The 12,668-nt window shown below is 47.2% G+C and overlaps 1 protein-coding gene across 1 annotated transcript; it reads right to left on the bottom strand.

The window, feature by feature from the left end:
* Positions 1–6,326: 6,326 nt before the first annotated feature.
* Positions 6,327–12,372, bottom strand: LOC123017354 (collagen alpha-2(IV) chain-like). Its single transcript, XM_044418635.1, has 3 exons — positions 12,287–12,372; positions 10,458–10,752; positions 6,327–8,154 (listed from the first exon to the last, which is right to left on the bottom strand). Exons 1-3 carry the CDS (start codon positions 12,370–12,372, stop codon positions 7,900–7,902), a joined length of 636 nt encoding a protein of 211 aa, XP_044274570.1. The 3' UTR covers positions 6,327–7,899.
* Positions 12,373–12,668: the final 296 nt, after the last annotated feature.

Below are 12,668 nucleotides of genomic sequence, written 5' to 3'. Positions count from 1 at the left end.
AAAGTAGTGAGGATGTCGATGGATTGCGTTCAGGCTTTCTCATGCCCAGCATTGGCAGGCTAATGGAAAAACACCGAGGCCTTCATCAGTCACACTGAATGAGAAGTTGTTTTTAAGCATTTCCAGAGTACACCCTTTCGAAACTGTCTCAACTGATCGGCATAGCTCCTTCCTCGTCAGTTCAATTGAACTCCCGTAATTCAAGGAATGATGACAATACTGCAAGCATTGTATGAGCAGTACGTTGCAGTAACCCTAAGTAATAACAAAAGGAGCAAAGTCTGCAGGAATGCAAGGAAACTACTGTTATATGGAAAATGTAAGATTTACCCTCTGGTCACAACAGCACCCCAGTGGTGCTTGACTGCTCAGTTTTGCATTCACACTGTGGGTTCTACTCACGGGGGTCAGTGGTGTGATAGCTGATCAAACCAGTTGCGCCCACTCTGGTACCATAGGCAGGATGTCAACGGATTGTGTTCTCACCTGTTGAGGCGCGAATTTGACTTGCCAATGGCACGGCACCGAAACCCTCATTACTTGCAGTGAAAGAGAAGGTTTCATACCACATTGAGATGTTCCCTGCCACCTGAGGCAGGCGCAAGCTCTTACTCAGAGTAGACCTTTAAGAACGTGCTGGAATTGAACAGTATAGCTCTTTCCCCATCAATTCAATTCCACGAAGGATGACCAATAGTGCAACCCTTGTCTTATCTTGACGTCGTACTAAGCCCAGTAATGGCAGATGTTGTAAAGTGCTCATAAATGGAATGCAGCCAACGTCATATGGAAACAGCTTTACCCACTAGTCAAAATCGCAACCCAGTGATGTTTGACTGCTAAGTGTGACGATACCGGGGGTCCTGGGAAGAATGGAGACAGGTGAGATTGCTGTTGAAACCAGTTCTGTCCGCTCACTTACAGTAATGAGGATGTCGATGGATTGCGTTCAGGCTTACTCATGCCCAGCATTGGCAAGCTTATGGCAAAACACCGAGGCCCTCATCAGTCGCACTGAATGAGAAGGTGTTTCTACGTATTTCTATGTTCCCTGCTTACTGCGGCAGGCCCAAGCTCAGTGTCATGTTCATACTGGGGCTTCTGGGAATAATGGACAGAGGTGAGATTTCTCTTGGAACCAGTTGTGACCCCAAATTTTCAGCAAGGAGGAAATCGGTGCATTGTGTGTCGGTGAAATGAGACGTGGACTTATGACCCCCCCCCCCCCCCCAGCCAGGGCACTGATACCTTCAATGATAGCAAATATTGAGAAGATTTTTCCCAACGTTACGATGCTCCCCGTGAAATGAGGCTGCCGCAATCTCGTAATTGAGCAGGTGTCGTCCTAGCATTCCTTTGTGCTGAGCCCCAGCTATCGCAGTTTGGCTACAGTGCTCATAAGAGGAATGCAATCAAGGTTACTTAGAAACATTTCGCGTTTCCTTCCTCTCAAAGAGCACCCCCCAAGGTTTGACTGCTATTTGAGAGGAAACTGCTGGTACCATAAGCAGGATGTCGACGGATTGTGTTCTCACCTGTTGAGGCGCAAATTTGACTTGCCCATGGCAGGGCACCGAAACTCTCATCAATCGCACTGAATGGGAACATTGCATACCACATTGAGATGTTCCCCGCCACCTGAGGCAGGACCAATCTCTTACTCAGAGTAGACCTTTAAGAACATGCTGGAATTGAACAGTGTAGTTCTTTCCACATCAATTCAATTGAACTCCCGTAATTCCATGAATGATGACCAAGAATGCAAGCATTGTCTTATCTTGACATTGAACTGAGCCCCAGTAATCGCAGTTTGATGCAAGTGCTTATAAATGGACGGAAACTACTGTTACATGGAAACTGAGTTACCCTCCAATCAAGACAGCACCCCAGGGAAGCGTTATTACTCATTTTTACGTTCTTACTGTTGCTTCTACATACGGGGGACAGTGGTGTGATTCCCGATGAAACCAGTTGTGCCCACTCTGTACCGTAAGCAGGAGGTCGACAGGAGGATTGTGTTCTCAGCTGTGGAGGCGTGAATTTTACTTGCCAATGGCAGGGCACTGAATCCCTCATCAATTGCACTGAATGGGAAGGTTTTATGCAATATAAAAAACATAGAAACAGAGTTAATCAGAAGGGGTGTCCGGGGCCATCAGCCGGCTCCACTCGCGACATGCCCACCATGTGGACGTCCAACCCTATCCTTGAACACCCGCACTGATGAGGCCTCCACGACCTCTTGTGGAAGCCCATTCCACACCCTTGGGATCCTGACTGTCAGGAAGTGCTTCCTGGCATCCAAATGGAACCCTGTCTCCCTTAGCTTTACTCCATTGGAGCGTGTCCTGTCTTGCTATGCAGGGGAGAACAGGTCTCTACCCATCTCCATGTAACATTCCCTCACATACCTGTATGTTACCAACATATCCCCTCTGAGTCTCCTCTTCTCCAGGCTGAAGAGACCCATTTCCCTCAGTCTCATCTCATACAGCATGCCCTGCAAACCTGCCACCAACCTTGTGGCCCTACGCTGCACTGACTATAACTTGTTTATATCCTTTCTTTAATGAGGGGCCCAAAACTGAACACAACACTCCAATTGCGTGCACACCAGAGTCGTTTAGAGTGGTAGTAATACCTCTCTTGATCTAGAAGCCACACCAAGGGTGGCATTCGCCCTCTTGACCACAGCATAACACTGCTGACTCATGTTTAGCCTGCAGTCAACCAGTACCCCGATGTCCCTTTCACAAGTGCTGCTCTCCAACCACTTGTCACCTAACCTGTAGTAATGAAACCTGTTCTTATGCCCCAAGTGCATCCACATTGAATGCCATCCTGTTGTCTCCTGCCCACTTCCATAGTCTGTCCAGATCCTTTTGGATCTGGAGTTCCTGCTCCTCAGTTGTGTCCACTGCTCCAGTTTTAGTGTCATCTGTGAATTTGATCAGCAGACTGTTCACCCCTTCTTCCATGTCGTTAATGAAAAGATTAAACAGGATCGGCCCCAGGACAGAGCCCTGGGGGACCCTGCTTATCACTGGCCGCCATCCCAATGATTTCCCACTAATGGTTATGGTTAGTCAACCATGCCCTAATCCACCAGACACTGCTTTGGTGTATCCCAAAACTCCTCAGTTTCTCCACCAGGATATCATGGGGCACTTTGTCAAAGACCTTGCTGAAATCCAACATCCACTGCATCCCTTCCATCTAGCCATCTCGAAACCTTGTCATAGAATTCCACAAGGTTTTTCTGGCAGGACCTGTTTTTTGTGGAAGCCGTGTTGTGTGGCTGTCAGCCTCCCTTCACTATCTAGCATCACTAGATCTCTATTTCCATCAATCCCTTTCCATTGTTTTTCCTGCAATGGACCAGGCTAACCAGTCTATAATTCCCCATGTCTACTACCCTTTTTGAAAATTGGGACTACTGATGCCACCCTTCAGTTCACTGGATATTAATTTGTTCTCCACGAGGTCTCAAAAATGGAGGCCAGTGGGCGTGAGAGAACCCCTGCCAACTCTCTAAGTACTCTCGGGTGTAACCCGTGAGGGCCTGGCACCTTTGTAAAGTCCAATGCCCTGAGGAGCTCCGCGACTTTAAGGGGATGTGACGCTAATCTGTGCCCTTAAGTCCCCAGCCTCATCTAATCTCCTGTGCGGATATCCCCCGTCCTGCTTTGGGGAGAACACAGAGGCAAAATGCTTATTTAGCATCTGTGCCTGTTCCCTCATATCAGTCACTGGATCTCCTTCCTCCTTATTTAGTGGTCCCACCACTTGTCTCCACTTCCTCTTCCTATTTACATGCTGAAAGAAGCCCTTTTTGTTGCTCTTGATTTTCTTGGCAAGTCTCAGCTCGTAATCAGCCTTAGCTTTGTGAAGAATCCTTCTGCAACGGGCCTCCTCCTCCCGGTATACCCTTTTGTCTATTTCCCCCAGTAACCATTTTCAACGTAGGTTCCTCTTTCATCTAATCCCTTTAACCACCTCCTTTTGCCTCCATGGTGGCACTCTCCTCTGCCTCCCCACCTTAGAGGTATCGTCAAGGCTTGCACCTCCAAAACCTCCCTTTTGAGTGCCATCCACCGCTCCTCAACTCGCTTACCTTCCAGTAACCTATCCCAGGAGACTTTCCCCAGTCTGGCTTTCAGTTGGCCAAAGTTGGCCCTCTTGAAGTCCCAGCTTCTAGTGCTCGACCTGCTGCACATCTCCAGTCTCCTGATGGATGGAGTCATCACTTGCATCCAGAGCTCCCTTAATCTGTACTTCATCTCTCAGCTTCTCCTTATTGGTCAAGACCAAGTCAAGGATGTTTCCCCCCCCATTCGCCTCTTGGACCCACTGTGTGAAAAACCCTCCCTCTATAGCATCTAGGAAGCGACGTGACCTGGCTGTCTCCGCTGAGTGAGTCTCCCAAGTAATATTCGGGAGATTGAAATCTCCCATAATTGCTGTGTTCCTCCCCCGAGATATCCTTAGAATCTGGTCTGTCAGGACATCATCCAGGGTCTCAAGTTGACCTGGAGGGCGATGACATACCCCCCACTGTCAGGTCTCTTTCCCTGTCAAAACCCCTAAGTTTCACCCAGACTGCCTCTACCCAATCCCCATCTGTGCTGCATTCTATCTCACTGCATCCTATCCCTTCCCTAATGTATAAAGCCACGCCCCCACCCCTCTTTCCCTTCCTGTCCTTTCTAAAAAGGTGATACGAGTGCCCTGGTCGAGGAACCCGAAGCGTTCCTTCTGGCACCACACCCTAAGCCAGTCGTTCACCTCAGAGGCCCTCCTGTCCCTTCCTGGCCCAAATCCTCGGACAGGTAAGATTGACGAGAAGGCCACTTGGGCCTTCAGCTCCCCGAGTTTCTTTCCCAATGCCTCAAAGTCCCTGGTGGTCCCAACCAGACCCTGCCTGGCCACATTGTTTGTGCCCACATGGATCACCAGGAGTGAACAAGACACTCCACTCTGTCCTTCACATGCCGGATGCCTGCGCCCGGCAGGCAGCAAACATCCCTTGTCTCCAGGTTGGGGCGGCACACCGCCGCCTCAGTGCCCCTCAGCAGGGAGTCCCCAACAACAATCACCTGGCACCGTACCTTCCCGGTGCTGGTGGGCAGCCCTGGCCCTGGCCCTCACCTCTCCTGCAGCAGCCCCCTTGCCGCCTGATGTCCCAGGCGGGGGTCCTGCTGGTCCCCCAAGGCCTCATCAGCCCCAGCTTCCCCAAGTGGGGAGAACCTGTTTCCCAGCTCCAGATTGGTGCCAGGAGGAGGAGGAGGAGGAGGCGGCGGCAGTGCTGGCCTCCTCCTCCTGTGGGTGACATACCTCCATGTCTCCGCAGCTGCTCCTCCGGTGACCTCTCCCTCAATCCTCTGTCCAGAGGGGGGCTGCTCCGTGGGGGCCTGGAGAGCTCTCTTGGCCCTCAGGCACCTCACCTCCTCTTCTAGCAGGGCATCTTGGACCAAGGGCAAGTGTATCCCTGCCTCTCTTGGGGGAGAAGGGTGAACATGTCGCAGCTCTCGCAGCTGACAGCAACACCCATGACTCCCGCCAAGGCCATCTCCTGGTCTACCATTGGTATCCCTTCCGAGACTCTACCTTGGTCCCCTGCCTTGTTTGTCCTGCAGTTCCTCTCACTCGCCCAATTCTCCCAGGCAAAAACCCACTCATGTGTGCATGCGCACGCACATGCGTGCACGCGCACACAATAAACTTACATTAACCCCTAGTTATCGCAAATTGAGGAAAGTGCTTATGAATGGAAGGAAACTACTGTTACATGGAAACAGAGTTACCCTCCAATCAAAACAGCACCCCAGTGATGCTTGACTGCTCAGTTTTACATTCATACTGTGGCTTCTACGTACGGGGGACAGTGGTGTGATAACTGATTAGTTGCGCCCACTCCGATACAGTAAGGAGGATGTCGACGGATTGTGTTCCCCCTATTGAGGCGCGAATTCAACAGGCCAATGGCAGGGCACTGAGACCCTCATCAATTGCACTGAATGGGAAGGTTTTATGCCACATGATGTTCCCCGTGACCTGAGGCAGGCGCAAGCTCTTACTCAGAGTAGACCGTTAAGAACATGTTGGAATTAACGATATAGCTCTTTCCCCATTAATTCATTTGATCTCCCGTAATTCCATGAATGATGACAATAGTGCAAGCATTGTCTTATCATTACGCTGTAGTAAGCCCTAGTAATCGCGGATTGGGAAAAGTGCTCATAAATGGAATGCAGCCAATGTATTATGGAAATATTTACAGATTCTATGCCAGAATGTATCATGCATAACATCAAACCACTAAGCAAAATTATAAAATGCAGTATTTTATTTATGATACAAAAAGCCCATTTATCACAAAAGCAGGAAAAGAGACTCAAAATTAAAGGGTACATTTTGATCTAGAGCTTAGTTTCAGTGGGATGGGCTTCTGGAGTGGGGAAGGATTAAGGCAAGAGGAGAACCACTCACAGTGATTTTATTCTTCCTCTGCTTTTTCCTTCTGCTTCTCAGAGCTTAGGAATGAATTTGAAGATCTAAGTTTGTTTTTTTTTTGCTATGTTATGCAGTCCAAGTTTGTTTGGTGCAGCTTGCCAAAGAAATGTGCACAGAACCAGAGCATCAGCGTAGCAATGCATGAGAAAAGTGGTGTGCATCTGATTCTCCTAGATGCAATTCTAACTCTTCCCACCATTCTCCCTATACCAAGAAGCAATGAAAGACTAGCCATACAGCCTTAAACATTTTTCCTCAGAAAGGTCATGTTCAGTGGGAAGCAAGAATGCTTTGGATTGCAGCCTGCAATTCAATGTAGTAAACATTAGCTGTCCAGGCATGATCTCCCAAACACCTTCCTTTGCTGCTGCTCTCTATTTTTGGCACAGGAGATATTCTACTGGTGGGGAATCTGAGGCTAGCTAAGGGACGTTGGGAAACTTGCAGCCCCCCAGTTTGTTTTGGACCTCAGATTACACCATTCCTGCACATTGGCCAGGCTGATTGAATTTGACAGAAGGTAGATTGTAACAACATCTGGAGGAGATACAGTTCCCTTTTCTAGCTCTGCTGGTTTGGAAATCCCTTCAGCAGTACCAAGGAAGGACTAAACTTTGGGCTTAGGGAATTCCTTCTGTGGGTTTTGGGGTCAGAGAGCACAAGAATCTCACATTATGCTCAAGATAACATTTGGAGTCATGGGGGGCATAAAGCATATTCATATTCTCTAGGCTAGGGAAAGAATTAGGCATATTAAACAGAGCATGATAGTATTAAGGAAAAAAGAATGGCCCTAAAATGTTGTGGCAAAAGTGAGAAAACAAGCCTCATAGTCAAACTGACACTGAGATTAGAAGGTCCTAAAATATGCTTAAATTTACATTGACTTATAGTCAAAGTCTTACAACTAGAAAAGATGGCTACAGTTGAGGAAGGGCCTCACTCAGCAAAGCTCTTGTTATAGTACCATTTGTCAGGTTTTAATATGGTACTTGCATTTCTGCTATTTGAGTAGATCACAGTGCAGTCTGCAGTGTGTTCTAACTGTTGCTTACTATTGAATGACTGCGAACTACATGACTTAACTGTTTTCAGTGGTAAGTATACAGAACAAAAACATAATTCAATTGATGCTATTAATGAAACATGAGGAACAACAGAGGGGTTAGGGAATTAAAACTTGCCTAGTAGTTAAGCCTCATGAAGAAGTCTTGTTTGTATCAACACAAAAACTAAGTAGCAAACAATGTGAAGGACAGCAGAAACTACAGCTTGGTTGTAAGCATTTGCAGTGGTTGTTCCTCCAGATAATAATAAAAATGCATTTCTTGTTCAAATTTTAAAGTAATAAGTTAAATATGCACCAAAGTTTTATTCCTTGCCATTTTACAAGTTTTTCATACAAACTTGGCATCTGCTTATGTGTGTTTGGATGAGTCCAGCCTTTAGTGTATCTGGGGAAGGTGAGTGTTGAAATTGATGGTCAATGGTAGTAAGCCAGAAGCTGTATTTGTTTGCAAAGTAGTGGCAGGTCCCCTGAGCACCGTTGCATTCAATGAATGGTGTTGCTCTGAAGTCTTCCAGACAGCTACCTGGAGAAACCAGCGACTGGCCCCCTCCTTCAGCACCAGCTGCAGTGTGCTAGAAGAAATCAGAAAGACATTATTCAAATGCAAGATGATGTGGTCTGCACTAGCATGGTGCAGACCTGCTGTTAAAGGCCTGCTGTTACAGGAACCACAGAGCTATAGTTTGTTCCTCTATGTCAACTTGCCTAAACTGTGTGCTGGGTACTACCACTGGGCCTCACCTGTCAGGATCTGGGCTACTCTGGTGGCCACCACCACCATCAGGTTTGCAAAATTGGTCCCAGGCCTCGCTGGAATGCTTAGTCTACTGACAAGCATCAGCTGGGAGTCCTGGGAGCAAGTTTTTCCCTCCAAAACTGGTCTCAGCTTGCCTGATTATTCCTAGTTCCTGCATCTTCCCTGACTCCTGCCTTTGCAGCACAGGGTCTCCCATTTGCTGCTGTGGCTGCATCCTGCCTGACCTCTCCTGTTGTTTCCTGCATCTTACTGTGTACACTGCCTCACCATGTTGCCTCAGCAGTGCAGGTCCTCCTGCCTAACTGTTCCTGCTCCTGCTGTCTGCTTTTTCCTGTCTTTCTATGCTGCCTTGCTGTTGTATCTGCCTCTTGCCTAACTCATATCCTGCAACATCATGTTGCCTCAGTAATGCAGAGCTTCCTGTGAGCTGTGGTTCATCTGCATCTTGCCTGACCCTTGCTGTGTCTGGTTCTGTTGCCTTGTGTATTGTGCCCTGCTGTGTCTCCTGCCATGCTGTCTTCCTTGCCCTGTTACCCTATCCAAGTTACCCGCACCTCTGCTTGTCCTCCTGGTTCTTGATGCTTGGCTTGTTCCTGGCCACATCCTGGTTCTGCCCCAATGCATTTCTCTGGTTCCTGACTTGTGCCATGACTGTGATTTGGACTTTGCATTCAACTGTGCTTTGGGACTGTGTATTTCCTGAAGTTCTGTTGCTCTGCTCCTGGTGGCTCTGCTGTACTTGTCTTGGCTTGTCCCTGGCTGCCCATACCCCAGCCCTAGACCCTGATATCCCATTACCTGCAGGTGGGCCTCAGCACTGCAACTCACCTAAAATCTCTGTGCTTGATTATCCAGCTACAGTGCTGGACTCATGCCAGCAGCAGTGCATAGGATGGGAGCAGCAGTTCACTAGAGAGCAAAGCTGTAGCATGCCAAGCTGGAAGGAGTTCCATCATACAGCTTTCCTTAAAAGTGCAGGCACTGGCTCTGGAGGCAACATGAGTCAAGCAGGATTTGTTGATCCAGAGGGTCTAAGTGGAGAATACTTCTCGAATTTATCCTACCCTCACCCCCTCACAAACACAGTTTCCAATTTCTTCAAATCTCCCTCCTGCTGCTGTAGTTGTTCCTCCTACAACAGTTTCCCTCTCATTTCCTTCTCTATTTCCATCATCAACATAATCATTATAGAAATATTATTTTTTTATTTGTGTTTCTAATCTACTTCAAAGACTTTTGGTGCCCTTTCCTCTAAGATTGAGGCCCTCCCTCTCTCTCCTAAGGACCTGAGCTTCCAGGTTATCATTACTAGTGCCACATTCTACCCCTCCCCCACACTCCCCACTGCACATCCCCTGCAGGTCCTCAGTGAGGGCCTCCTCCTCACTGCAGCCTGATATTGGTAAGAAGGTGGTGGCAGCAGTGCCAAGCACATGAGGAAATTCTGACATGCTTCCAACAGTTCCAGTTGTTCACAGAAAGATGAACAGGGTTGCACAAGTGTATACAAGTACAGCAAGTGAACTGCTACTATTTGGCAAGCACAATAAGCTGAGTCACCTTCTACAAAATTAAGTAACGGTTGTTCTGGTGGTTGTGCAGCAAAGACTGCCACATCCCCAGCACTCAAGTTAGGAATAATAGGAAGAGTTTGGCTGCTCTGTTGTCAAGGCAGTAAGAGCCTGCTATAAGAATCAGCTTTAGTCATGTAGTGCCATGCTAGCAAGCTTCAGCCACTGTTCTTTCCTCCAGACAGAAGGCAAAGCAAGGGAAATGTCTTTGGTTGAGCCAAGGCCAGCTTCTGCCTCCCTTTGGTGCAGAAGAGAAAGGCAGGGGGCTCTGCCACATCCTTTGGCTTGGGAATCAAGATCACCCCAAAAATCTGGAGCACTGTAAGATGGCCATATCCATGCTGGACAACAAACCCATCCAGCAATCAGGCAACATGTGGCAACTTAGTTTATATGAAGTCCCTACTGGTAAATGACCAAAGGAAACCTGATGCTGCAATACTGCGGAAGGGAAGCAGGTATGGACCTGACCAGTCCTTGAGAGTAAAATAATGCACATGGTATTTTTCTTTAAAAATGTACCCCAACCAGGAAAAGAAGCAGATACCATAACAAATGAATAACCAATCCATAAGCTGCGCCAGCCCTCTGGGCAGTGTGGAATAGTGACATCTTGGCTATGAATAGCTATAGCCACAGCTGGAGCTTCACAGACAGAACAGTGGCTGATATATGGCTGGATTTCTTCTTCTTGCACAGGCATCATTGGGAGAGGGGCTGTCGTTGAGAGCCAGTAGGATTTATCATTGCGGCTTGCATAATAGCAAACATCCCCAGGATTGCAGTACAGAAAAGGCATAGTGCTGAATCGAGCCAAACACGACCCAGCTAGGCCTAGAAAAGTAAACACAAATTTTCATTAAAGTTTCTCTGCGCAGTTTGTTCCAAAAAGCCAAAACTCACTGTGGTGTTGCCACATTCATTAGAATTGTGATGTGGTGGTGGTGGGGAGACATATGTCCACGTAATATTTTAGCTACTATGCAAAACTTCAGTTCCAACAGAATACGGTAAAACCTTGGATTGCGAACATAATTCGTGCCAGAAACATGCTTGTAATCCAATGCACTTGTATATCAAAGCAAATTTCCGCGTAAGGTTCAATGCAAATAATTTTAATCCGTTCTGTAACTTTTTTTTTTTTAATCACAAAAATTTGAAGTGGGCATGCTTGGGGCAGGGAGAAGTGGGTGTGTGCACACTTGCGGGGGAGACAGGTGCGCTCAGGGGGGAGGCAGGAGCGATCGCGAGCTCGCTTGTTTGGGAGAGACGATGCTGTACTCTCACACCCACAGCAAGAGAGAGAAGAACCGGCGCTCAGTTGTGAAGTGACGCTCGGCAGGCAAAGTGCAAGTAATACTTGTACTGCAAGACATTGCTTGTTTATCAAGTTAAAATTTAGAATGTTTTTTTTGCTTGTGTTGCAAAACACTCACAGACCAAGTTACTCACAATCCAAGGTTTCACTGTATATTTAAGTGTGCTCTATTCATTGTGATTGGAGTTAAAGGATATTATCCAGTGCATTAACAACAAATCCACACAGGTGTGCCATATTACTATGTGAGCATATGTGTAAATGATGTCATGTGGTGTGATGTTATGCTAGTGTATAATTACTCCTACTATCTTAACATGTAGTTTTATGGGAAAGAATGAGCAGAGACTTCTGGGAGGCTTGCTTGTTTGTGATAAGTCTGGACTGATAATAAACTGACAGGCTGAAAAGAATTTCATATAGCTGGTCCTTGTCAACTTTAGTAGTTTCCTCAATCATTACATCTGCAATTGTTATAGCAAGAAAGTGCTTTTTAGTCCACTGTATTCTTTTACTTAGGAAGTCTAAGCAACAACAAAGCTAGCGAAAGCAACAGTATTCCAGCTCAGTTATTCAAAATCCTAAAAGACAATGCAGCAAAAGTGCCACACTCAATATGCCAACAAATTTGGAAAAAAGCAGGTTGCTTACCTGTAACTGATGTTCTTCGAGTGGCCATCTGTGCATTCACACATATGGGTGCTGCGCCTGCGCAGTGCCTAAGGCTGAAAAATTAGTTAGCTAACAGTTTTTGGCGGGAAAACTCCGCTCCCCTCCCCCTCGGTTCTATATATAGAGTGGAGTGTCTGCCATTTTCTCCAGGTGAAAGACCGACTGTTCACCCCCTTTTGGAAGAGAAGTACAGATAAATTTGTATGGAACCATGAACATTCTGCATGGTACCCAGAAAAAAATTCCACTCACCGACACTGAGTGGGGCTGGCAGGTGGGTTGTGTGAATGCACAGATGGCCACTTGAGGAACATCAGTTATAGGTAAGCAACCTGCTTTTCTTCGTCGTGGCCTCTGTGCATCACACATATGGGTAACAAGTTTACCAGACTTGGAGGAGGGCGGTGTCGTCATTGAAGAACTGCAGAGAGGACAGCCCTTCCGAAGGAACAGTCTTGTCTGGCACGCACATCAAGGCGATAATGCCTGGTGAAAGTGCATGGAGCAGCCCAAGTTGCAGCTTTGCAGATGTCTTGGATCGGAATTCCCACGGCAAAGGCAGAAGAAGCTGCTACTGCTCTTGTGGCGTGACCTCTTGGAACGACAGGTAAGTCAATTTTGGCAAGTTGATATGCCAATACAATGGTTTGAACTATCCATTTTGACATTCTTTGCGATGATATAGGGGATCCTTTGTCATGCTCAGAATATTTAACGAAGAGTCTGTTGGAAAGCTGACGAGATTCCATGCGCGATCTATAAAAGGCC

Source organism: Varanus komodoensis, unplaced genomic scaffold (assembly GCF_004798865.1).
Source record: "Varanus komodoensis strain SLA01 unplaced genomic scaffold, ASM479886v1 scaffold913, whole genome shotgun sequence".
Taxonomy (NCBI): Eukaryota; Metazoa; Chordata; class Lepidosauria; order Squamata; family Varanidae; genus Varanus; species Varanus komodoensis.
This window is presented reverse-complemented; position numbering and strand designations above follow the sequence as displayed.